The following is a 27,972-nucleotide window of genomic DNA, read 5'->3' as shown; positions in this document are numbered from 1 at the left end:
GATTGACACCTGTTGGTGATCAGGGAGAAGAGTATCACAGGGAAAGGAGCTCTCTGCTAGCCAGAGGAAGATTAAAGTTTCCTGGGGCCATGGGCCAGCACATGTGGGGGGCCCCATCCTGCCCCATTCCGCCCCTTCCATCTGCAGCCCTGCCCACAGCCCCTTCCCCGGGACCTCTCCCCTGTTCCATCTGCAGTTCCCCCCCATTCCACCCACACTGCGACACGTTTGCTCCTTTCAGCCCGCCCCCCCCACTGCGGCCCCAAGACCAGAGAAGCTCTGTCCCCACACCATGCCCCCCGGGCTGTAGCTCCTCCAGTTAGGGTGACCAGATGTCTCGATTTTATAGGTACAGTCCCGATTTTGGGGTCTTTTTCTTATATAGGCTCCTATTACTCCCCACCCCCTGTCCCGATTTTTCACATTTGCTGTCTGGTCACCCTACCTCCAGTCCTAGTGCTGCAGCAGAGGTCCAGGTGCGCGCTTCTGCAGGGGACCAGGGTCGGGGAGTTGGGGCTTCTCCAGCCCCGTCCCGCAGCTTCTGCAGGGGTTGGGGGCCACTGGGGCGGGGGCTTCCCCAGTCCCACAGCTTCTGCGAAGGACAGGGTCGGGGTGGGGGCAACGTGGGGGTATCCCCTGTCCCATGGCTTCTGCTGGGGATGGGGTTGGGAGGGGGTACTGTGGGGGTATCTCCCATCCCACGGCTTCTGCTGGAGACAGGGTTGGCGGGTATGGGGGCTTCCCCCACCCTGCCAGGGGGAACCTGGGGGACCCCCAGTTGGCCGGGGCCCATGGGCCCAGTGGCTAATCTGCAACTGCTGCCAGCATCTGCTGATGAGCAAGGGGCAACAACTGAATGGGGCAGGCCTCACTTGCATTTCTGTTATATGACAGTTTTAGACATTTTGGAAAAATTTCAGTTGTTTTAAGATTGGGAGTGATAAAACTTTATAATCCCTGTTGTGAAACTACAGGACTGTTGAACTGCACCAAATGTGCTTGTGCCTGGGGTAGTGTTGTCTACCAAGGGCATCCTTTGCGGGGGAAAGGTATTTAGTTTTCCCAGGTTTCTGGGTTGGGGGGGCTCAAGCCAATGTCATTTATATATTTAGTAGGAACATTTAGATATCTGAACCTGGTCCTTTTATCTGCCGTAAACACCAGCAGAGGGGTTACAGACATATGTCCAGTCAACCTCTAACAAAGTGAATAAAGAAAAGTAATAGAACTCTGAACTTTAAACCTGGAGCTTAACAAACACTAACCAGTTCGAAGCTAATGTAGTGACAAATTGAGAAAATTTTAAAACTTGTATATTGCATAAAATAATGTCTATACAAGACAGAAAAAGATCTGTCCAAGAAGTGTTAGAATCACTGAGGACAATCTCAGTTGGAATGTTTGGCTCAAATAAGTGACAAATATAGTGACTATCTGCAAAAAAAAAAAAAAAAAGTACATGTTGGACCTGGCCCCTTTATCTGTTCATGATATTTTATGAATTTGTTTATTATGCACAATTGTTCAATAAATAGATTTTGCAAACATATTTGGAGTATTGAGTTATTGTTAGAGTGAATAGATTTATGTTGCATCATCAGAATCCACTATTTGAACATTGTGATTGATCAACTAAGTCACATGACATGGTTTATGTTCCCTAATAAATTGACCTAACCTTTATAAATATGATGAATGCCTGAAGAAACAAATGATTGGAGCATTGACTCTTTAGAGGAGAGGGCAGGGAACACTTTAGGAAAAGAGACAGCGGGCAATAATACGGTCTAATAAATTTTATAGTATTTTAAATTTTTTCTTGACTTTTTTGTGCAAAAGAGAATGTTTCATTTGGTTACCCAAAATAAAATGTCCTATATCTTATACTCAGTATTTATTAGAGGATGATGAAGTGTCTGCATTTACAAGTAAAACCACAGAACTTGTTCTATCAAAAGTTTTAACCCCGAGTGACCACTCAGCTGCTAATGAATGTTGGAAGTCTGACAGTTGCTCTGTTTTCAATATTGCAATGACATAAATTAATGAACTCATTGTATCAGACATCATCCACAGGGCCATACAATGGACCTTACCCATCTCTTGCAGTTTAAGTACATTATCACTCACAAGAGAATAACATATTCACTTATAAATAATTTACTAGGAAATTTGTCAAAGTTAGGGTCATCAAACACTTTTAAAAAGCAACAGAGGGTCCTGTGGCACCTTTAAGACTAACAGAAGTATTGGGAGCATAAGCTTTCGTGGGTAAGAACCTCACTTCTTCAGATGCAAGTAATGGAAATCTCCAGAGGCAGGTATAAATCAGTATGGAGATAACGAGGTTAGTTCAATCAGGGAGGGTGAGGTGCTCTGCTAGCAGTTGAGGTGTGAACACCAAGAGAGGAGAAACTGCTTCTGTAGTTGGAAAGCCATTCACAGTCTTTGTTTAATCCTGATCTGATGGTGTCAAATTTGCAAATGAACTGGAGCTCAGCAGTTTCTCTTTGGAGTCTGGTCCTGAAGTTTTTTTGCTGTAAAATGGCTACCTTAACATCTGCTATTGTGTGGCCAGGGAGGCTGAAGTGTTCTCCTACAGGTTTTTGTATATTGCCATTCCTGATATCTGACTTGTCTCCATTTATCCTCTTGCGTAGTGACTGTCCAGTTTGGCCATTGTACATAGCAGAGGGGCATTGCTGGCATATGATGGCATATATAACATTGGTGGACGTGCAGGTGAATGAGCCGGTGATGTTGTAGCTGATCTGGTTAGGTCCTGTGATGGTGTTGCTGGTGTAGATATGTGGGCAGAGTTGGATCGAGGTTTGTTGCATGGGTTGGTTCCTGAGTTAGAGTTGTTATGGTGCGGTGCGTGGTTGCTGTACTTGCATCTGAAGAAGTGAGGTTCTTACCCACGAAAGCTTATGCTCCCAATACTTCTGTTAGTCTTAAAGGTGCCACAGGACCCTCTGTTGCTTTTTACAGATTCAGACTAACACGGCTACCCCTCTGATACCAACCACTTTTAAGTTTAGCATACAGTAGATTCATAGATTTTAAGGCTAGAAGGGACTATTACGACCATCAGGTCTAACCTCCTGCATAACACAGGCCATAGACTCTCACCTAGTAATTTCTGCATTAAACTCATAACTTCTGTTTGAGTACAGCATATCTTTTAGAAAGCTATCTTGTCTTGACTTAAAGATTGCAAGTCATGGAGGATCCACCACATCCCAAAGTAAGTTTAAGCTCACAGATGTTCTTCATACAGTTCAAGCAACAGACTTCTGAAAACATTTAATATTTTAATTCCATGGAGAGTTTTTCCCTGTGTAATTTTGGAAGCCCAGTATTTTGTGAAAGACCCTCCCATTACAAGATTGTCTATACTTAAAATCCTTTGTGTCTTAAATTTTGGATGCTTTTTAGTTCCATTGATCTCCTAGACTTCTCCATCATAACTGAATCTGATGATAAAATGGCATTTCCTAATTAGACTGTTACCTCTTCATCCAATGCATCACTCACTTTACCTCCATTATCAATCGGCAACGGAGCCAGAACATTTGTCTCCAGAATGCAGGTTTGAACCACAACTGATGTTTAAAACTGTTTTGTGATTGGTGTACAAATTCTCTCTCAATCTCAGCAAAAAATATGCATGTTCCATAATATTTAGAGAACACTCCTTAGCTGTCTGAATTGGTCAGGGGGTAACAGACACTAAGGAACCACAGAAGGGCCTAACTGTAGATTCTATATATTCATTTGGCTTTCTTTCCAGAGTCCATTACTGTGGCCTTGTGTAAGTTTGGCCTTGTGTAAGTTTGGCTAAAAATTGAAATGAATTGTCTTGTTTTCAAGAAGGTGGAGTATGGAGGACCTTCGTGTCACTCCACTTGTCTCTGCATCAGGCAAATAGAAGTCAAATAATGGTCAACTGTGGAAATACTTTATTCTATGCACTGGGAAAAACTCATCTGTAAACAAATAGTGAGTCAGGTTTGTTAACCTTCAGGATATTTTGTATGGCTCATTCACGTCTGCTTTTGCAGGGGTGATCAGGGGGATGCAACCATATTTTGTGGATTGCAGTTTATTTAGATGATGCTTGTCAATAAGGGCCCCAAACCTGCAGTGGTTACTTATGTGAGTAGACTTCAAGGAGTAGTCCCAATGACCTTAAGAGCTGCAGGATCATGCTCTAAGTAATGTATGTATGTTTTTCATCTTTATGTATATGTACTTAGGGACTGTTGGATGGCTGCATTGTAAGAAAATAAAGAAAAAATAGGTTGACCAGAGCACTGGAGAAAAGAGGGTTCTTTTAATGGATACAAACAATGGCTTGTACTTTTAGCACGTAAAGCAGATAAATGAGTAAAATCATTAAACATAAAAAGTCTGTACAATATGTTCAGATTAAAAACTATAACAAGTCATTAAATGAGTCATTATTAATCATACTACAGAAAAACAATTGATCAAAGGTGTTAGTAGTACTATTTCTTTGACATTCATCTATTTTTGAAATTCTCCCAAACATTTATTTTTAGCTTCCTTTGTTAATGGGCATGATAATTCAAGCAGCTTACTGTTGAGCAACGACCTCTGCATCACCTCAGGAGTTCAGTCTCCTGGGTCAACAATGATGTTTGGAATAAAATAAATAAATATAATTAAAAAAATTAAAAAGCTATTAGCAATAAATGTTTCTGATTAGCTGCTAGAGTGGCTATGAAAACTGCATTAGACATCCTGTCGCCTGTTTATCCAGTGGGGACACCATGCTGTTAGTCAGAGAGTAAAAGAGTTAATTTCTAGCATCAGACGCAAACCAGAGCTTAGAGGGAGTGTATGGGTGGCTAGTTAAGACAAGAAGGAGCAAGACACACAATATAAATGCTATAAGCATGTCCCGTAATGAAATAAATTTGAGTTAGAATTCATTTACATACAGGGTAGTATATGAACTGAATCTCCACTTATTTACATCAGTGCAAATCAAGAGTGATGCCACTTAAATCAATGGAATTATATTGGTGTAAAACCAGTGTGACAATCATTGAGTCTAAAAAAAAGAACAGAATTTTGCATGTTTTGTGCCTAACTCTCTGCTTCACAAGGTGCAGCCCAAACCATTTAAAACATTGTTTTAGTTTTTCATTACTCTCCCTTGTTTGAATAGTAATTGCCAGATTGTTGCTGCAAAATCAGTAGGAGGAGTTCAAGACATTTATTTTCTGCTTGTAAAAAAATATAATCTAACAAATTGTTTAAATGTCTTAAATGGTGGGTTCATTAAGACAAAACACTGAGAATCTAGATGTCCCCACAAAAATCTATTACTTTTAGTTGGATGAATTTTGTGGCTTTACCTACTTGATAGTGCCCCCGTGACCATATTAGGCCCACCCTGGTTCCTTCAATTTGGATTAAGGACACAATCATGGAAATATTTATTACCAATTGTAGCACTTCCTATCAGGAGTCGTCTCACAGAAGTTAATGGGCTCAGTCTTCCAGTGCACTGGAGCAGTGCTTGGACCACTTCAAAGGAGGCCAAAGTGGCTTTATGCCACCTTTCTGTCCCTCAAACTCTGACCCTGGGGCAAGCCAGAGACTGGTCCAGCCCCTTATATAATTTAAGGAAGCCTGGTCCTAATTATGCTAATTTATAATGCCCCCCCTGAGGTGCTCTTATACCATTTCCTGTCATGCCTCCTAAACCAGACTATGCTGGAGTCCTTAGTTGCCTATTTAGGACACTTTTAAGTCCGCTTTGGGCAGCCAGAGCTCGAAGTGGATTTAGTGTGGGCCAGGATTGAGCCCAATGGCAGTGTTCGATATAGTAAGCACTATGCCTGGTAGCAACTGTTTGCAGGATTGGAAACTAAGCCATTAAAACATAACTCATTTAATTTTTCAAAAATACTCTAACTTAGCAATAGTTTCCACTAGGCCACAGATATCTCTATGCTCCCTTGTGTAATGGTGCATTAAAAGGGGGAGACACTCTTTCATCCTTATGCAACAGTGACAGAACACATTGGCACCCCATTTCACAGCCTCAATTTCCAGCTTGTCTTCACCCTGTCCATTTTTTCCTCGCCTTTCTTTTCCACTTCTGCCCTTATCACATTGTCCCAACACCTTCTCTGTTCCATCACTGATGTCAGCCTCATCCTCCTATTTGTCAGGTTCTCATGCAAACATCTTAGGGTCTTCTTCCAAGTGGACCCTTACACATGGCATACTCTTCTCAAATTGGTCAGATCCCTCCTCAGGAGCCACCTTTGCTTTAATGCCTTTATGGAATTAGCCAATTAACTGTAGCAAGATTGAAGGGCAAAGGGAAATATCTGACATATGCTTTTCTTATAATATTTTTTAAAGAAAGAAATGTCTTTCTCTATATACATATATATTTGATTATTTCTCCCTCCCTCCTCCCCCACCTCTAGCATTCAAATGTCATGGGTCCACTTAAGTTATAAGTTTTATGGGGTAGGGACCATGTCTTCATGTGTTTATACCGCACCTACCATGATCCTGACTAGATTCTCTGGGTGATACTTTATATATTATATTATTATACTACTATGAAATGTTTGTTGCAGTATATAAAATTGCCTGGTGCTTTCATTGGTAAGCAACGATATCACTTGTTGGCTACTCTTACAATAGTGGTGAGAAAGCATTTTTGTTCTTACGGGAGAACAAATGAATAATGAATTCCTCAGTCTATCACCTCTCCACTCTGCAAGAAAATGCAACTGTGGTTCATGATGACTTTTCACAGGCTAAGGGTTGTGGGAAAGGATTTTTGTGAGCCTGCCCCGCCTCTGACCCCATTCAGTTAAAATAATATCACGATGGCATCTTCAACAGCCCAGCTTTCTTTTAAAATTATATTCCAGTGCATAGATCCTATTTTGTTTTTTTAGTGCCTGCCTTGGGTGGGGAGCAGAGGCAATGTGTGGGGGGCATGCGGTGTCACACCCCCCACCCCCAGATTTGCTGCTTGGCTTGGACTGAGCGTGCTCAGTAATGTTTGCTAAAGCCTCTGCCCTCACTCTGCCCCCCAACTTTCAGCAGGTACGGGATGTCCCTGGCAGAGGGGGAGTGTTTCCAACCGTAGAAGTCCGTCCAGCAAGACAAATGCATCTTCACCATGACACACAATCACCACATTCACTGGGGGAGAAAAATGTTGTTATGCAGCCTAACATTTTACTGTGTCAATTACTTTGCAGACACTAAAGGCCTAATTCTATTTTTATTCTCTAAAAATAGTTTCTAGCAGAATTCTTCTTCTGATTCTTTTCTCCTCAGCATGAGACCAATGGAATTGCCACACTGCTTAGTTCACACAATGTTGACCCTTATCAGAAGTAGTAGAAGTGTGGCGTGAGAGTCAGGCCCACTAGTGGATTTCATTCACCACCCCATGTCTGGTATAAATGTTACTCTTAACATTCCAATCAGTTCTCTCTTGACTGGCCAGCAGAGAGGCCCGTGATTTGCACATCTCTGTCCTTCCAGCTCTTAACAAGTCTGTAGCCTTCCTTTCCTTCCAGTTGGTTCAATAACGATTTCAGTATTTTCAACCCTAAAACCTTAACTTCACTAGAGAAGTTCACCATGCTAAATATCACTTGGTCCCTGTAATAGGAATGCTGGCCCTTTAAGGACTCAGCCTGGTCCGCAGAGCTTTAGTCCATAGAGGGAGTCACATCACAGTTGGCCACTGGTAAGAGGAGGAGTCATGACTATGAAAAGGACAGCCTATATCTACAGAGGAGTGGTGGTAGGGTGACCAGATGTCCCGATTTTATAGGGACAGTCCTGATTTTTGGGTCTTTTTCTTATATAGGCTCCTATTACCCCCCACCCCCGTCCCGATTTTTCACGTTTGCTGTCTGGTCACCCTAAGTGGTGGGAACGAAGTAGAACTTGGGGAGAGTTAATCTTTTCATGGTAGGAAAGTGGCAAAGGGAAGGCTCTCTAGTACCAGAGCCTGTGGAAAGACTAGCTGTGTTCTATAGAGCTCTATAGAGAGGAAGCCAAGGACAGACTTGGGAATAGATAATAGTTCACTGAGATGACTTTTGAGTAATTCTTGGTTATTACTGTGAAGATGGAGCTGGGTAATGAGGTGGGTGGGCCTTAGCAAAGGGCTGCTTAGAAAGAGCCTGAGGACAAGACCTGACAAGCACAGACATAAAAAAATAAGAAATGGTATGGGGGTGGCTTAGACTTTGACAGGCTGCTGCTTTGGGTGATAGGGCCAAAGGCCAGAGATCAGAAAACTTCAGATACCCCTGATACAAGGGCAAAACTGAGAACTGAACTTGGGGAGGACCAAAGGTCTGTATGTTCAACTTCTTGGTGACCACAAAAAATGTAAGACTTCTCTTTCTTTCCTTCTTCCTTTTGAGACTACCTTGAGTGGGACACTTAGCCTTTCTTAGCTTCTCTACACCAAAGGCTGCCTTTCTATCACTGTCCTGCTCCTTAGTCTCTCATTCTCTCCTGATTGGAATCATGCCCCATCTCCTTCCTTGCTCTTCTAGCCTCCAGTCTAGAGCTGGTGGAAAAATTCTGCCAAAATATTTTTTTTTTTTGGGGGGGGGGGGGGAATTTGATGATTTATCCACATTGAAACCTTTTGTGGAGACAGTTAGACTTTTACAAAGTTCTGATGGAACTCTTGCTGCCAGCCAGGTCCTCCCATTTTCACTGGCACCAACATTTTCTTGCCACAACACTCTCCTTCTCATTCCCTACAGTGTCTTAGCCAATCTCAACTATTCAAAAATCATGATAGACCCGCCCCCTCCTCCCACAAGAACCATGAGAATTTAAAAAATGTTGTGTTCTTTTTTACTTCTTGCATTTAGAGTCTACTTGGTTTCTATTTTCAGGATTTTCTATGCAACCATAAGAGATAGAAACTTACTTTTGAATGAAAGCTAAGATACTCAGTTTCATGAGATGGGCCTTTAAAAAACAGTATCACAAGATTTATGATAGAGTAATGAGAATTGGCAACACTGCTTATGCCTGGTTCTGATATGACGAATGGTGAGGGCCATCTTAACGGAGGACAGTCTGGTGTTAGACTCATTGAAAACTATGAAGGGCCTTGGCCATTGTTATGAGAATTAGCTTCTCTTCCACCTGAAAAGGCTGTATGGAAATAGTCATTCTGGCTGAGGTGAGCCTTTGGCTTCAGCCTTTTTTGGAACAATGGGAGAAAGTAGCCATTCTTAGTAATGGCAAGAAAATCCTAACTGTCTCTTGACATCACAAGCATCTTAAAAAAAAAACAACCTGTAGAAAGTAATAACTTCTCAGGCCATCATTCTAGGGGATGGTGGTGACAAATAGTACTGAGATTGAGGCAGATTGGTCTGTGCTGGGATAGAGGCTGTGAGTACCTGGTTACTTCTGTATCTGTCTCTGATAAAGTCTCAGTTCTGTTTAACTAACAATGTCTGAGACACAGGTGTGTGGTGGATTCTACAAAATGCATACAAATCATATAGACTCACAATAACGTAAGAGTGTTTTGAGTTGTGCAGCCCTTCCTTTGGTGCTTCAGTGCTTTCTTGTAGTGTATTCAACTGTTATTGTTACAATACTCCAGCTCTATTTCTTATTGTTCCAGTTCTTATTATTAGCATTGATCTTTTCTTGTTGATAGCTATAGTCTTACCTACATGTATATCCCCTTTGGCTTTATATTCTGCACAAGCCAGAACCATGTTAGGTGGTTTCTCTAGAGAAAGGCAAACGCCTTACTTTTTACTGCTGTAACTAGAATTTGGCTAAAGATATCATTCCAAGAAGATTCTCACTCTCTCAAACATCCCTGAGACGATTTGGGGTTACCTTTTTAATCTGTCTTGCTGTTTTTTAGTTGTTTTCCTCCTGTGAGGCATATTTTCATTCATAATCACTTGGAAGTGTCTTAGCATCTTGGAATTTCACCTTTTATGCACCTGAAGCATCTGAATGGAGTAGCTGGAAAGCAGAATACATATTCCACTGAGGGTACTACACTACATTCAGTACGAGGCGAGGCTCTTGGAGAGTTCTGCCAGTCTTACACAAGGAGTTAAGACCCATGGACGAGAATCCTGTTGGAGTTTCATCTTCAGAGAAGCATACCTACAAGTAAGTAGTTTCCCCTTAGTGTCTATTATACAACACCAAGTGCACTGTTGGCACGTAAATATCAAATAATGAATAGTACCAGATGGTTAACACATCTTCTGATTTTTTTCTTCCCTAGACAGAAAGGGAGTGTTTGATAGAGGCATTAAAACTGCATAGCATGTGTAATTGTATTTTTATTTCTTTCTTACTGTTTATTTATGGGTAACTTACATTGCAAATTAGAGAACAAACATTTTTTTTAAAAGAAGCGAATCATCCCTTAAAACATGATCAGAATGTTGCTAACAAATTAAAATATTTTACATAGGGCCTGATCCTATGACTCACTGTATGATCTCAATTCCCATTATAGTCAATGGGTTGAATTCTGCTTACACCAGTTTAAATATGGAGTAGCTTCATTTAGTTGTATAAAGTACTCCAACTAATATATTGTGCCAGAAGTTGAAAGCAACTGATAAAGTCATGACTTGAAATGCACTCTTGTATGCTGGGGACATTTTGAAGAGACAGACTGAAAAAATAAGATGAATTTCCCTAGATAAAATAGCCATGACCGGGGCTTAAATTCAGCTGGAGCTGTCCGGAACAGAGCTCTGGTAAATATTTTCAACCCCCCCTGGAGTTTTCATAGCATGTTGGTGGGGAGGGCTCAGTGAAATACCCTATGAGAATTTAAGTCCTGGCCAGGACTGTAGTTGATTTTAATTAGTTTCATTTTGGTTAACATTCTACAATAACAGCAGAAAAATCGGAAGTAATTCCATTGATTTCAGTTTCTACAGACTTACTCCTGATTTACAACAGTATAACTGAAAACAGAATTTGTTCTATTGGTAGCAAGCAGATAGGGGTAGTGAGCATTTTACTGGGTTGTGCTGCAGAGACTCCAGGGATAAAGAGGCTCAGCTGGACCCAGTCATATGGAAGAAGCTGTGGACTCCCTGGAGCATTTACAAACTACTTGCTGATGACTTAGGCTTCTCGGTGGTGTCCTCTGTGCAAGGGGAATCACCTTCTCAGGTCTCTGAGGTTAGATTTTTTTTAAATCACTTTGTGTTGAATTCAGGAGGAAGAATAAACTCAGTCCAGTAAAGATACAACTTTAAACCTGGTGTATGTAAATTTTTCTATGAATGCTAGAATTTTCTTGCAATAGGCAATATTTTTAGGAGGATATCCCAGAGAAACACTGAGCATGCATTTTACACAGTTGGATTGGAACAGAAGAGAAAATTAGTTTTCCTTTAAAACAAAACAAAACTAGATCTGTCACTCAGATATAAATAAAGCAGCATGATGCTCCTGCTTTGCTTATTTAAAGGTAGACAGTGTCACAGTCACACCCCTGAATTTTCAGAAAACATTTGTTCACGAGATTATTGTATAATTTACATAAAATGTGGATTTTTTAAATAATGCAAGAATATGGAAAATAGAATATCATTCTCCAAGCCCCTCTCCTTAGCCAATGGTGAAAAACTCAATGGCATGCTTGAGATGTTTCAAAAATATGCAAGATTGTTTTGCTTTTCTCAGGCTAACTACACCAAGGCATGCAACCCGCCCCTAGCCCCTTCGTTATCTGTCTCTGCCTCACAAACGCTTGAGATTTTTCCGCACAGAGGTGTTTAAAGTGTGTGAGAAAAATCTCAGGTCTGAAAAAGAACTTAAAGTGTGTGAGAGCGTTGGCGGGAGGAAGGAGAGATGGAGTGAAGATGCTGAATCTGCATAGATCTTGCAGTTGTTTTTCTAGCTCTCTTGCCAATATTAAACACTCCCTAGGAATCTGTGGTGGTGGCGATCGCTACAGGAAAGGTTGCGCAGTTTATGTCTTAACCCAGCTTCAGGGGAACTCTGTCCCTCTTTCCACCCTAGTACTAAGCAGCGGCAGGCGGTGCAGCTACCGCCAGCCTCACTGGGAAGGCAGGTCGCTTGTTAGGGGCTAGGGTTTCTCGTTCTCGCTGAACTTTCATTCATTGTTGGCGTTTCCCCAGTTCCTCTTCTACTCACCTCCTCCCCCCCGATTTGAAGGTCTGGAGCCGGGCAGCCAATGGACGCTGCCCTTGCGGTTTTGGGCGTGGCCGGAGGAGGCGAGGCTCCGCCGCCCATATATAAAGGGCAGAGCGTGGGGAACTTCTAGCTTGGTGTTGTTTACGGGAGAGGTGCTTGGATGTTTGCGGCAGCAGGGAGAGAAGGCGGAGGAAGAGGCAAGGCGGAGGGTCCTGGTATCTGTGGCAAAAGCTGCCGGAAGCTTCCTGTTTGCTAAAGAGCCAAGCAGCAGCTGCTTGGGAAGCGCTGGCACAGGTTTTTGTGGCGCCTTGGGAAGCACTTTCTGCAGTGCTAGCAGTGACACACACCTTGCAACGGGGAAGCGAAGCGGCCTGCGTATGTGTCTCATCCTATTGTTCAAACGGAGAGACTTGGGGGTATAAAGGAAGGAGCTTGCGTGTTGTTTCTTTTCCAACCCCCCTCCCCCCATTCTCCTTTCCCTCTGTGCAGGAGGAGACCAGCCTCCCGGGAGCTACAGGGGTTGGAGCCAGCTGGACTGTTTTATACAGACATCCCCTGCTCAGGTGCGCCTCCGGGAATCGGGGCGGGGAACGGAAACCTTTCCTAGGCATTCTCCCTTTCCAGGCTGGGGAAAGGAAAGTTCTTCCCTCAGCCCCTCTACACAGCCATCGTAGAAGCTGCTGAACTGCCTTCGCCTATACGACCCCCACTGTTCCTACCTTTCCCATCAGGTGGTGCCTGCTGCAGCAGAGCTGCTGTATCCGGGAGACAAGAGGGAACACACACTACGTTCGCTAGCGGTGCCTGTCTCGCTGTGCTCCCAGGATCGCAAGGGCATCGATAGCTGTGATCCGTCACGGAGGAGGTGGTGGATGAGCGCTCTCTGCAGCAGGGCAACGAATCACTTCGCAAACTGCTGCTGACTGTCGGGCTCCGGGAATAGCTCTCTTCTGCGAAACTTGCCTTTGGGAGCTTACAACCCAACATCATCTTGTGTGTTGACTCTTCTCTCTCCTCCCCCATCTCCCCCCCCCCCCCGAGGCAGTTTGATGAATGCTTTGGGAGTGAGGTATGATTTGCTGAGGCTCCTCTTGCAGAAGTGTGTGTGTGCAGTTGCAAAGCGAGCCCCCACCCCCTTGCAAGACTGTAACCAGCCCGTCGGTGGGGGAAGCGTGTGTGTGAGCCGCTCTGCCCAAGTGCTTTGAATCGCTCGCGTGTGGTGCCGCTGGGCGATTGGTCGCAATGCAGCTCTATGGGAAACATGCAGCTTCAAGCAAACGTGGAGCCCGTGGCTTCTAGCCGGGAGAATCGTTAAAAGGGACCAGGAGGAGAAAGAAGCGGAGTCACCCAGCTCTGCCGTAGCCGGAATCGGTGGCTTTGCTTCGCATTTGCAGGGAGTGTGCGCCAAGTCCCGCATCTTCTCTGCCACCAGAAGGGCTACGAGACCCCGGCTCGCCCCCCAGCGAAGTTGGTTCCAGGGTCGGATTGGTGCCACCCTTCTTATCTTGCCGGGGATTTTTGGTTCCTCCTTGGATCGCGAAGGACTCCGGTTGCCTTCTCATACCCTGCAAGTTGCCCAAGTGCTCGCTCCGCTGAGGAGCAGGAGGAGGGCGGTTGTGTCCTGTCTCGTCTGGGGGGCGGCCTGCCTCGCTTTCCGCTCCTCCCTGGCCTGGGGGTAAATGCTCCAGGGCTCGGCGGCGGTGCAATCTCGGTGGCGGAGGATGGGCGGCTTCGGGAGGCTCTCCCTGGGGCTCGTGCTGGTGGTGATCCTGAGCGAGGTGGCGCCGCAGCCCTGCCCGGCTCAGTGCTCCTGTTCCGGCAGCACCGTGGACTGTCACGGGCTGGCGCTGCGGAGCGTCCCGAGGAACATCCCCCGCAACACTGAAAGGCTGTAAGTAACCCCCAGCCTCCCCGGAGCCACTGGAGCACAGCGCCTCGCTCCCTACCCCACGCGCGCTTCGCCCTCCCCGGTGAGCTGTGGGGCAGCCTGTGGTATGTGGGGGGCGCCGTCCTGCCAGCGTCACCCCAGTTTGCCGTGTGACTTGACTCTCCCATCCCTCGTGGAGCCGCCTCGCTGCAGAGCGCCTGGGGTGGGGCAGGTGACACTCAAACTCCTGGAGGCTTCGCGTAGGTTTCAGACGCCCCGGGCTGATTCCCGCTCCCTGTCCCCTGCTCTCCTCTTGATGGGCTTCAGGGTAACGTTAGGAGACATGAAAGAGGGAAACCATTAGTTCCACCGCCTCGCCTTCCCCACTAGAAAGGCGTCAGGAGGCGAATCCGCCTCTCCTCGCGCGGTCGCTGGCTTCAGGGTAAGAGGAGGCGACATATAGAGCGGCAGTTTTTCCCTGCGCTGTATGTCAGAGTGCCTCGCTTGTCGTCCTGCCCCCCGTGAATGGTGGGGCTGGGGGGAAGTTTTGTCATTGCCAAGCAAACTTCGCTCTGGCTTTTAAAATGGGAGCAGGGAACCAGAACCGGCTGGGACCGCTTGCCACAAGGGGCTCGTCTTAGCTGCCCAAGTTCTGCGGCGTGTCCCTTTCTGCCCAGTTCCCAGGCAGTGTGCAAAACCATGGCGCGGCAAGGAGGCCCTTGAGCGTTGGGATAGAGCTCCCCAGGAGCGGGCAAATGGCAATTAAACCTTCTGCTTTCCTTTTTGCTACACTGCTTGTAGAAGAGGAAAGTGGAGGGAATTCCCTAGCCCATGCAAAGCGATTGGGGGGGTGAGGGGGGGGCAGAGACTGTATTTACACGCCCGTTATAGGAATACAGGCAAGGATACATTTTCCATAGCGTCTACATCCCTCTTCCCCCTAGAAAAAGCTCAAACCCTTCCATGTGTCTTGCCCGTGGGACACAAGCTGCCCTTGCTTTTTCTGCTCCCCTTAAGTGGGCATACAAGAGGATTCCACCCCAGTTACACATACTACTGCCTCCAGTCACAGCCTTGATTAAACTGTCCCTAGCCCTGATTGATTTTCCTGTCAAATTAGGATCCAGACCTGAAGAAGAGCTCTCTGTGTATAAGCCCAGAGCTGCGCTCTCATAAACAGAAATTGGTCCAATAAAAGATATTACCTCACCCACCTTGTGGCTCTACTATCCTGGGACCAACATAGCTACAACAATGCTGCGTACAAATTATGATCCACTCAGTTTGTGAAAAGCATACATAATTTTTCCTGAAAGGTCTGTTGGATCTAATACCATCCTGGCTTCTCTAAAGGGGTAAGGGGAAAAGGACGGAGAGAAGAGATTTTAAAAAAAAAGTCTATCACTTATTTTATGCTATTCAAAACAGTTTAAAGGTTTAAGTATAAACATATCTTACTCTAGTAGTGTCTGCACTCAGACAAATCCCACAGTGATTGACTGTGATCTTTCCTGTGAAGAAACTGCGTGGTTCAGTGGAAACTGTTTCCTGCCACTTTTGCTTAAAATAACAATGTGCTGATTTTTCAAAAAGAATATTATAAATGATCGGTAACCCTAAGGTTAGTTTCTGTGTATCACTGTTTCCCCTATGACTTAGATCAAGGAGGATATTCAAGCCACAGCAAAGCCTGGTTTTACTTGTAATGATTGGAACCAGGGCCAGCTTAGTTCTTGACCTAAGATGCCAGAAAAAGGGGTAGTAACTCCAGAAGGGAAAGTGGTGCTGAAATCTGAACAAAATGTCAAGGCCTGAATACTGTTTCCATCATTGCCTCTGAGTTTGCACTTTACAGTCACAGTGGGGTTTCCTGAGCTGTAAAAGTATGAAAAATAAACTCTTCAAACATAGGATTGTAAGGTAAATCCTTATAAATATTAATCTTTGAAGATCAAGTTTTTGATTCTTTCTAAGCACTGTTTGCCATTGGAAGTTTAGTAATATATTTATTAAATGCATTGCAAAAGTGGTCATCCAAATAAATTCCTAATTACTTGATTTCTTGACTTGGTCATAGTTTTTATACTTTTCAGTTGATACAGTTAAGAGTGTTCTGTCTAAATATTGGTTGGGTCTAATTACAAAAACATTAAGATATAAACTTGTGATAAACAGAATTGATAATTCCAGAACTCAGGGTAAACATGAGCCACATAATGGCGAATAAATTGTAAGAAAAACTTTTTAAAAATCAAAGCTTAAAACTATTAATTTACTTAATTTATGGTCTCTTTATTGTGCAACTCACACAGAGCTAGTGTTAAGAATTATCTAGCACATTTAAGTTCTTGTTTGGTTTTAAAGCACTGAAGTTGAACCCCAACAAAATAATAATTTTAAATCCCCTGTTGAATGTTTCATTTTTCTGCTAATACATGATTCTTTTTAGGGACCTTAATGGAAATAATATCACAAGAATCACCAAGACTGACTTTACTGGCCTAAGACACCTTCGAGTCCTGTAAGTTCTTGTTACTTTATGCTGTTACGGTGTTTGTTAATATTACTTGATGTAGGTTAGACTTTAAATTTTCAAATTTTTTTTTATTTTTTTAGTTTTAAAAAGTAAAGCTGTATATTTCACCACATTTAACTCCTATGCTGCAGCATCTGAACTTAAAATAAATGGGGGAGGGGCAATTATAGGATGACAAAAAAAAGTTTGGAAAATGCCACAGTAGCAATTTTGTATGTAGCCTTTAGTGATTTGTACACTACCCGTAAAATTATAAATATAGCAAAATAAACTGAGGCTTTAAAATAATTGGTAGTTTACAAATGTGTGAAAAGGGAAATCTTGCATTTTGGTTAAAATTAATTGAAAAACTATCTGAGTAGACTGCTAGTTTAGGATTATCAAAACATATTGCTGAGTACACACATGTTCAGTTTCAAACTGGTGCAAAAGGAAATTCATGAAAGGAAAGAAAATGGAAAGTATTTCTTAACCAAAGACAAGCTATATCTAATCCCAACTCTCCAATTTAAAAAAGTTTTAGTTTTTCAGAAACTAAAACAATAGGTATTGTATAGTTTCTGGATGGATTTTTTTGGTCTGGATAGCTTCATATATATTATTTCAAGGTCTTTACATTAACTTTTGCTGGTTATAAAGTCATTAAATCGGACTTAAGAAAACTGTAATGGTGATTACTGCTATTTTATTCAGTGAAGCTAAATTATTCCTTGGGACTGAATTGTCAAAGGTGGAACAATTTTTTTATTTAAGTCTAAAGAAAAACTGTAACTATCTCTTATTGTAATTATACCCTTTTGATACAATACAACTACTAGCATGTGTTGGCATATTTCAACATATTTTCAGTTGATATATAGATAGGTGTACCACCAGAATTGTGAAATATCCATTGAATAATCTATTTTTTTCCATACAAACTGTAGATCAGTTGTACTATATGTTTAATTGGAGTTTTATATCGTTGCTCCTTAGTGAGCAGCATATTTTCTTACCCATGACCTTAATATTCTTGAGCAGGTTTAAGGTCTGCTTTTATGATTTCCTTTAATGCTGAAGAGACTGATTTTTTTTCTTTCTGGCTTCTTCACATGTGCCCCAATGGAGTGACAGGGGTTCTAAATGTATTAAATTGGATGTGAAATCTCACTCTGGAATAAGAATTGCAGAGTTAATAAAGTTGAAATGATTGCAAGCTGCCAGTTGCTGAAGTACAGCAATGGCAGGTTTTAATGCAGTCTTAATCATAAAACTGTTAAAACTCACTATATATATTCTACATTTCAGTCAGCTCATGGAGAACAAGATTAGCACCATTGAAAGGGGAGCATTCCAGGATCTAAAAGAGCTGGAGAGGCTGTAAGTATTTTTAATTCCAAACATATGACAACGTAACTTATTATAATTTTTTTTGTCACTTCACTTGTCTTTCAGGGCACTAGACCTTTGATTTTTATAGTCAGACTCTTGAAATGTTTGAGAAACAAGAGCCCTAGGCAGTTCTCAGACAGTACCTACAATGGGTGGAAAATCCTGGATAAATAGTCTGAAGAAAACTGCAATTTACATTTTGAATCTAAAGATAACTTCTTGAACGCTAAAGAAAATAGACTCCTTTGAATGCACAAGTACTTACATACATAACTTTTTTTTCCACACGGAGCATGAGACTTCACTCTAAAGCTTTTTCCCCTCTTTTTCTGAGACACAAGGTGAGATTTTTAGTCTTGGTGAAATTTGAGTGTTTACAACGTTCTGTAGGAAGAAACTTTATAATATTTACTAGATGCAAAGTGTCTTCTGTTACAATGTGGAGAAAAATGCTCAGCATGTGCATTCCTCTAACTTTGTTTTTGTGTATATATAAAAAAAAAATTGTTGACACTCTGTCCAGACAAAATATTTTTAAATGAGCAGTATATTATTTATTGGGTTCTGTTCCCTTAAAATACTTAGCTTTGCCATCTTTAAAAGCTGACGAGTTGGTGGGGGGGAGTCACAAAACACTCAGGAGAACCAGAAATATAGAGATGGTAAGCAAAAGACAGATGTCCTCATTAAGAATAGTAAATAGAAAGCTGAGCTCTATTTTTCCTTAAACTGTCTTAGCTTTTTGCATTGATAGCTTTACAAGCTTCCAGTGCAAACTTTCCCAGGATATTACTTTTTGGATGCTGTATATGAAAACAGTTAGTTGTAGAAATGTATGGATTATGTTGTGTACAATATTAGATCTCGAAGGGTAATATGCCTTTAGTGCATTAAAATTCTAAATCTGTAGAATGTGGTAAAATATTGTACACCCTCTACATGCTGAATACACTACAATAGATGTGAGCATAGTTTAGTAATACAGCATACTACTTTGCTTTTTAAAACATGGGGCCCAATTCTGAAGTATCAGGCCCCATATTTGTATGGCTTCTTTTTAAAAGTACACATTTTGGGTTTGATTTAGCCTCTTTCACCAGTGTAACCTTACCAACATCCATGGAGTTATTCCTTATTTACACAGTATAAGTGAGAAATCCAGCTTGTCTTCCTGATTTGTTTTGTGCTCTGTATCCCCAACTGCTGTCTGTAATCTTTAAAGTAATTTCATGTGAATACAAACATAAGGCTAGTGATGAACTTCTAACTTGTTAAACAAAAGTTGACTTAGCAACTATCAGTTTAACTGTAGAAATCCATTGATTACATACATTTTGATGAAGTGTTCGGTTTTTGGTTGTAAGGAATGAGTTTCCCTCCAGCACCTGCAAAGTGAAAGTGCTATCATGTAACAATTTTGCTGCTCTCTGTCAGAAATTGGTAATGTGTTCTGACCAGTGTGTTTGAGAACTGCATAGTCAAGCTTTTTTTAAAGCAATTGGAAAAAACCTATGCAAGTTCCTTTATAAAATAAGGCATTAATAAAGGCAAGTATCTTTTTAAAGTGTTAGAATTTTTTATACAAGGTGAAGGGGCTAGTAAACCCTGAACTTCTGCTCTTACGATATGTGAGAAGTAATATGCAGAACATACACTTAAAATATTCCTCAATCTGGTTTCTGAACTTTTACCTCAGACAACCAAACAGCAGTATAGGTTGTATTGTAAGAATGACTAAGGATAAGTCAGAAGTTCAGTGTCTTAATCATTGATATGATTTGATGTTGTTCAACTAATAAACTCAATGAATTGTTGTCTACAGTCAAGTTTATAATTCTTCCATTTCTGAATACCCTATAGTAAGGATCCTTCTCATGATAAACTTAATTAGCTCTTTGAAATATTTTTATTTGTGCTACATTCCTTGAAAATGTTGTGCAATACAAGACTCTTAAAAAACAAAAAAAACAAACAAACAAAAAAAAAAACACACACAAAATCAATGTTTTTTTTTTTTATTTAAAAGTGAGTCTCCCTTCTTTTAAATGGATTAACTGATGTTGCCTGTGTTGAGTACCAAGAATATTTGGTAGAATGTAAAATTAAAGTTTCTTTAAGTTTTGGAATATTAAGCAACTTCTTACAAATGTTAACATGGCTATTTACATTTTTAATCAAGGAAAATGATTTTTCAAGACAGGTGCAGTTAACATCCAGGGTATTTGGTTTTTTAACTGTGGTTTTGTTTTATGGTGACACTTTTCAAGTAACAAACTAGGATCTTTTGTATTTCTTTTACTAAACTTAGTTAGATTTCCTAGTTAGATATTATATTCTCCTCCGTCTGGAAACTTTTTCTTCTTCTCTAATGGTATCAGGTTTTTCCTATTTTGCTGCAATCCAGTCAGATGTTTTGAGGTGGGTTGTAGTTTTGACTGAAACTAATATATGCAGAATCTCTTTAAATCACCCCAGCTGTTGGCTAAGAGCAAATATTTCATATTTGTGAGGAAAAGCTGAGAAAATTCCTTTTGTTTACAACTGCCAAGTCCATCTGATGGAGGCACATTGTTATCTGACAGCCAATTAATCTCCTTGGGATTCTGGAATCCCAAACCATTTCTTAGGAAACTTATGGATACTCTCTTCAGATGTTTCCCTTTTCATACATAAAATAGTGAGGCTGTTGTGTTAAAAGATGCATAATTTTTAAATGTAGAATGCCACATTTCTTAGTGAGCAAGCCTAGCTACTGTCAAATAATTTTTGACATAATATACTGGTTTTAATATTGTGAACAAAGGGCCCCAGAGCTATTGGCTGTGGCTTACTTTTAGTTTGTTTATAAGCTATAAACATAGCCATCATTTGCGTCAAATGTAATGTCTTTCGGTCGTGCTAAAATTTTGAGAATTCCAAACATTACATATAAGGTATAAAGTAATTATCTAACAACTTACAAAAAAGATAGCCCTCTCTTCTTCCCTTCCCCAGATAAATAAATCTCTCCAAGTTGAGCAGCTCATATTTCGGAGGATCTGAACTTGCAAACCAATAGTTTTATAATACTCTTTATGCAAATGAACCCACGTCTTCTATGGAGTTGCTTGGGAGAGTAAGGACTGTGTGTGAGTACTATTTTGCAGGCTCATTTCTGCAAGGTGCTGATACCCTTGAATCCCATTTACATAACTGGGAGTTGAAGGCACACAGCACCTTGGAGGATCAAACCTTGTGTGGAGAAGAGCAAAGAGACCTTTCCATTTCTTGAACCCTCTTTCTAAAGCAAAAACAAAATAAACTACTAATGAAGTGTAAATACAACTGTAGGTTAAATAACATCTTGGTTAAACAGTTAAGTAGAAATAAGAACTTATTTCCAACTATAGTACAGTTTCATTTAATAAGAAATAATGTTGTATAACATTATGCACACATGGTGTTATGTACAAACATCTAACAAAAGACCCCCATTTACTCCTTGGCAAGTTAGATATAAATTCTGAGTAATTAGGGTGGAAGTTTCATGACCGCGTCAGATTTGAAAATAGGTTTTTTTATTTAAATAAAAATGAATTAGTTATTACAGTAGTCCCCTCTTTTTATATTAAATGCAACTTATTTTATGCAGTCTCAGCATTCTTGGTTTTCAGTTGGCTACAGATATTTGTACTGATAATGCCCACCTGCACTATGGAATCTGATGGGGCAAGGGAGTGATGGAAACTGAACATTTTAGCAGTTAGGGGTTGTGGGGCTTTTAGCCCCTGGAAAGCCTGAGAGGAGGCATTCAGGATTGTGAGTAAGCACCTTAACTGGATGTTTCTGCTCAAATGATCAGCAGTGAGATAGCTAACCCTGTTGATATGGAAACTGTCTTTTTAGGCATCTGTGTTCACAGCCCATTTTGATTAGGGCAGTTTATGCCTCTCGGCCATTGTTTCAGGGATATGAACAAATTCAGGAAAAAACTACCACACTTGATTCACATTTACAAATAATAGGGCTAGAAATGTTTGAATGTACCTAGAAACCCCTTAATGATGTGAGTAGCCCCACAAATGTCAGTGGGACCAATTGAGTATGGGGGTCAGGGTGTGGCATGAAAGGATTAGAATCTGGCCTCAAGTTTTTTTTTTAAAGGAATACTTGAATTATGGAGCTCAATTATGTACCAAGGAGTAAACGCTGGGCACTTCCACTGCCAAGGAAGAGGTGGAGACATGATAATATCAGACAGTCTTTTGACTCCTTAACAAGAGAACAATGCTTTTTCTTGCTTATTCTGAAAAGCAACTCTTCAACTGTGTTCTTATGTGACTACAAAAACTTGGATATCTAGTAATCTTTCCTTTCCTATCACCTTCCTCTCTACCAAAAACAACAAAAAAGCTTACTAGCTAAGTGTCATCTGTGAAGATTTGAGCAAAATCCTCTTTCAAGCTAGAAGAGGTCAGATTTTCTAAGTTATTGGGGAAACATGTTGTTCCTGATTGGGGGGTGGTGTGTCTTTAAAACTGTCAACAGAAAGCTCATTTTAAAAAAAACACAAACCATGTCCACCTTTAATTGGGGGTGGATCAAGTTTTATTTTGAGGGTAATTGCTAAAACCCAGTAACAGACTCAACACTCAGTTCTTGCCTTAATTCTTAATAGCTGAAGTTTTATTTTTTAACCGAACAACTTTTCAGGTCTGATATCCTTTAACAAGGGTCAAATTCTTCTCTCGGTACACCACTATCAATCTGGAGCAACTCATTATCTTCAGGTTTCAGTGATTAGTCTGGGTTTGTACTAATATAATGGAGTAGAATTTAGTCTTCAGTTTAGAGGAAACAACTTAATTTGATTCTTGTGTCTCTTTTAAGACTTAAATTGCTAACAATCACTTTCTCTAGGCCAGTATTAAAGAATAATGAAAAAAGTTCCATCTGTTTAGATTTTTTTTTTTTTTTGGCTTTGGTTTTTTTAATCTGGGTAGTAGAAAGAAGACCAGAGGAATAAGTAGAGCAAGGCTTTGACTTCCAACAGGCAACTGTCTAGTGTGGTTTTTTTTTTTTTTTTTTTTTAATTGAGATTTACTGACCAAAATGGAAAACTAGCAAAGATAATAAAGTCATGCCATATGCCCACAGGATGTCCTCCATGGGTGAGGAAATGCTCACTGGGGGAAGCAGCAGGCTGCTAAGAGGAGAATTGGTTATTATGACTTCTCCTCTTTCTGAAGATGTAGTGGAGAATGTGGCAGGGGGCTGATCCTGCAAACACTTATGCACATGCATTACTTGAGCTGCATGAGTCAATTGACTTAAAAGGAGTATTCATGTGAGTCAGGTTAGTTGAGTGCATAAACATTTGAAACATAAGTTGCAAACTCAAAGTACTACTAGCTCAGACATTTTAGAAACCACTTATATTTGCATAGGAGTTGTGGATGGCACTTTTTGTAGAAACAAACCATTGAACAGTGTGTTGCTACTATAACTTAACTGTCTTCATAATCTAGGATGCAATCTGTTCACTCAAATTTGTCTTGTAACAGCAAAGTTTTAAATATGATTGATTTCACTACTAACAGTCTTCATTCCAACTTTTAAACAAAGTTATTTCAAACTTTTGTGTTCAATGAACTTCAATAATAAAGTTAATGTTTTTTACATTTTATATGTTCTGTATTTCAGTCTTGGGAAAGAATAATTTAAAGAGCTAAATATTCTGGTTTTGTGACTGACTTGATGCAGTTATTTCTAGAGTAACAAGTGGTAGAGAAATACTTAAATCAAAGTGCGTGCATGAATTCAGTTATTAGGGAATTGTGTATTTTCCCTCTACTCAGTGTTACTGTGGAAAGGAGAGGGGGGGGGGGGTAGCTTTTTCTAAGAACAGGCTACTTGAGAACTTGTGATGGAGGCAGCATTTATATGAAAACTTGAGGGTTTGACCCAGTAGTACTAAGTCACTACAGTTGTTAGTTCATGTTCTGGACAAATACCTTTAAAGTTGTAGATGTTCAGATACCATGGTGATGTGAGGCATTGTAGCATACATTATTTCAGCTACACACTTAGCTGTAAGGAAAAAGTAGGCTTTCCTTTGAAGAACATTACTTCACTTTATTCCCTGATTTTGTGTCAGAAGAAAAATGCTATGTAAAATTGTGACAAGTTTACAGCTTGTATAACAAGGGCGTAATTCTAACTTCAAGTGCATGGGTTCATAGCACTGAATTTTAAAATTCTGATACTGCACAAAGATCTTTGAGTGCAGTAGCAGAATTTTCAAGATATGAAATATGGACAAGAGTCTCCTATCTGAAACTAGAATGGAGCCCCCAAAATATAATGCTTGTGGTGTGCATTAGGTATCCCATTGTACAAGCATAAATGAGTTTTCACATAACCTTTAAAAATACATGATTCAAGTGAAAATATGGCTTCGTAAAACCATGATTAATTCAAATAAATAGGAAAGTTTCTTAATAGTATAAGATGAAAACAAACCCCAGTTGGGCAATATCAGGTGTTGAAACTAACTCAGTGAAGGGTAGTCATCAGAACATAAACTGTGAAATATGTAAGATCCATGATAAGCTATGTAGACCCCTAACTATTTTTAAAATTTGGCCTGCAGAGTTTATAAGGGTTGGGCTGAATGTCTCTTGCAAGGGTCCCAAAATATCTGAGGCCACATTATTAATGGAGAAATACTTACCTAATATTTTAATTTAGCTGTGTGTTTGTTTTTTAATGTGGAGGAGTGTGTCCCCTCCAGACACCTTTCCCTCAATGTGGAGCTGGAATAGAAAGCGGATTCAAGTCATTGCATTAGGGAAATGTAGTGAGCTTTCATAGTAACAGTCAGGACTCTATCACTGGTGACAAGTATTACATTCACAACCATAATGAACACAGGCTAAAGAGGGGTGTGTGTGTGTGTGTGTGTGTGTGTACTAGCCCTTCATTGGGTATTTCTCTATGATACAAGTTTGAAGTTTTTATCCATGATATGAGTTGTGATGGATGAAGGGCAATACAATTTCCAAAAGAGAATACCACCAGTTTCTCTATGTATCACAAACAGTATTGCTAACTCCAAGCATTCATTAATCAGACTCCAAAAGACTTTTAAAATTACATTTTGTTTTTTTAACTGGCATTTTGAGTTTTGAGCCTTTATAATTCATGTTTCAAGAATTTTAGCCCTTTCAGTTTCAGAGAGACTTGTTTTCAAATGAGAGATGAAATTCTTACATAATCTCATGACTCCATGATCTGGGGCTTTAAGGGAAAAAACAAAAATTTCAAATTTTGCAATACATTTGCAAGAGTCAGCAATGCTATGTAACTAAAAGCAGCTTTTCTGATTAACCTCAAACTTGCAACCAATCTCGAAATAAGCATAAACATGAAATTCCAGAGAGAAAGGAGATGGCAATACTGGGGTTAGAATAGAGACTGTTTTTCAGACTTAAATATTGAGTCACTACTACAGCTTTTATAATTAATGTGACTACTGTGATAACTAAACAATGTCTTTTTTTCTACTTTTTGCCTTAAGAGGCCTGCTACCCTTTTTCAGATAGTCCCAAGGAAATCCACTCCCTGTGGAATAAGGCACTACTCAGTGTGTGAGTAGGGCTGGCCCTAAAACTACTGCTTGAAAGGAAGCTGCACTGGATGTTTCTTCTGTAGTAGCAAAACTTTACTTTGAACTCGATTCTTACATTCACTGAACAGTGAGATTGAATTTTTCCCCTTAGTGTACATATATTATGAATTAGATATTGACAGTGTTTTACAATTTGTCACCATTACTTAGAGGATTTTTTTGTTGCAGTTTTTAATAAAACCTAGGTGAGATGAGACTTTAGTGCTAGCAACTCTTTTTTGTAAACTAAAAAGCAATACAATTTCAGACTCCAAAATACAGTTTGTATTTTACAAAGCATTTTTGGGAAGTTTACTTTATTTTTTGAAAATGTTTTTCCTTTGGATTTTAGCGTTTAAGTGGGTATATAAACACTCATTTGGCTAGCAGTCTGGTAAATGTCAGCATTCAAAGAGGTAGTATTTCCATGCATCTGTTGTAGGTAGCACAAAAGTAATGAGCTCAGGTGTAGAATATGTTGCTGAACAGGCTTGAAGGAAAAAAGTTATTCCTTGTTCATCAGGGATGTGGAGAATCCTTCTCCTAGCTAATCCTACATAGTTTAAGGGCGACACTTAGCACATTCCTTATCTTGGAGCAGGGAGGAGACCAAGAAGCCTGCGGTGCTAATCACTTAGCAAAGGAATGTAAATTCCATTTTAGAAGAATTGTAGGAATTATACTGACACCTGTATTTGTGGGTTTTTTAATTACTACATGAATTATCCTGTTAAGATTTTTGGAGTTGCTTTAGCAACACTTTCAGTCTCTACAGCATTCCTAATAATGGAATATTAAATAGCGGCCAAAGCATTTAATTTTTATTACAATAGGTTTTAAAATTCAGATTAATATAATAATTTTTACTTCAGAATACAAAATGCTGTTAGAGTAAAATCATCTCTTTGGAAGTGTTATGAACTCTTAATGTAAATTTTCAATGTTATTGTTGTATATTTTATTCATCTTGGAGTCTTGTTTCTCATGGGACTCTTTTTATGGGTCTAGAAGTCAAACTGCAGTGAGAAGTCCTGTTTGCTCTTTGCAGACCTTTTTACAAATTCCAAGTCAGGAAGGCTGTTTATTTTTCCCACATCTGTTTTGTGCTCATCCTTTGTGGCAGTGTTTGCTGGATGCTCTTCTTTTTTTACTTCCTCTGAAATGGGTAGTTTGCACTGTTGCAAAATTTTAAAACCATCTCTGGCTCTTCAAAAATATATTGCATTTAGTTTTGTTTAAAACTTGTACACTACTCCAAAATATTGCTTATTTGAGGCTGTTCTAGGCACAGAGCTTAAACTTCCTGGAGAACTTTGCTGCAAAGCATTAGTTGCACTTCGTATAGCTAACACTTCAATCTGTTCAATATGCATTGCTTTAATGTTTCTACTAAGAATGTTTATAGGCGCAAAAAAAGCTGTCTGCATGCTTTTCAGGACAAAAACTGTAGAAACATTACAATACAATTCCCTAAAACTTCCACTGTATCCTTCTCCATATTTTTAACTGCAATTCCTATTTAGATTTTTGTGTACACTTCAAAACCAGTGCATGGGGGACTTTCCTGAATGACACTCATTCAGGCCAGTGATTCATAACATTACATTCTCACACAGCATTATGAAGAAACTTTTTTCCCTACAGGTAGGCTTTTTTTTTTCTTCCATTAAGGGGATTTCTTCTATCATCCTTTGCAGCATCTGCTGCTAGCCACTGTTGAAGGGTTATCTGCAGCGCTTGGGCAAGCATGCATGCAAGAGTAAAGGTCCATGTTGTATTGAATGCAAAAGTATCCTGGGGACTCAGGCTTACAACTTTATTCTTCTGAGGACTTTTAGGTTGTTCTCTCCTCTCCTGAAAATCTGTCCTGATCTAGATAAACCCCATGTGCATCTCAGTCACCTGCATGCATTTGATTGTAGCTTGCTTTCTCTCTCCTCTCTCCTCTCTCCTCTCTTCTCTTCTCCCCCCCCCCCCACCCTCAAGCATCCACCATCCATAATGCTGCTGCAAGATTGTCCTTTCCTGATATTTGATCATAGTACACCCTTTTTTTTGAGTCCTTCTGCAGGTTCACTATTCATTGCCTTTCACTACAAATTTAAGTTCCTGAATTTCTTAGCCCTACAGAACTCAGGAGTGGAAGCTTAAACAGTGCAATCTCCTACTGCACACACTTCATCATTACTTTGCCAATGAACCCTGCCTGATTTCCTTACATTTTCTTCCACACTTCTCCTTTAGAGCAGACTCTTCCAACTTATGTGACAAGCTATTATGTTTGTATTTATTTCAATTCATCTTAATATACAAGTCAATCCCTAAAGCATAATTTTTAAAAAA

At 40.4% G+C, this 27,972-nt stretch overlaps 1 protein-coding gene across 10 annotated transcripts in view; it reads left to right on the top strand.

Annotated features, from left to right (window-relative positions):
* Positions 1–10,370: 10,370 nt before the first annotated feature.
* Positions 10,371–27,972, top strand: part of SLIT2 (slit guidance ligand 2) — a 437,206-nt gene continuing 419,604 nt past the window's right edge. For 7 of the 10 annotated variants that reach the window (XM_065598181.1, XM_065598179.1, XM_065598177.1 and 4 more), the window contains exons 1-3: positions 10,371–14,098; positions 16,524–16,595; positions 17,898–17,969. In XM_065598181.1, coding sequence (XP_065454253.1) covers positions 13,887–14,098; positions 16,524–16,595; positions 17,898–17,969 — 356 coding nt within the window. In that variant the 5' untranslated portion in view covers positions 10,371–13,886. Of the gene's footprint in view, positions 14,178–16,523; positions 16,596–17,897; positions 17,970–27,972 lie in introns of all 10 variants that reach the window. The other 3 variants (XM_065598183.1, XM_065598184.1, XM_065598185.1) reach the window with 3 other exon arrangements.

Source organism: Chrysemys picta, chromosome 5 (genome assembly GCF_011386835.1).
Source record: "Chrysemys picta bellii isolate R12L10 chromosome 5, ASM1138683v2, whole genome shotgun sequence".
Lineage (NCBI taxonomy): Eukaryota > Metazoa > Chordata > Testudines > Emydidae > Chrysemys > Chrysemys picta.
This window is presented reverse-complemented; position numbering and strand designations above follow the sequence as displayed.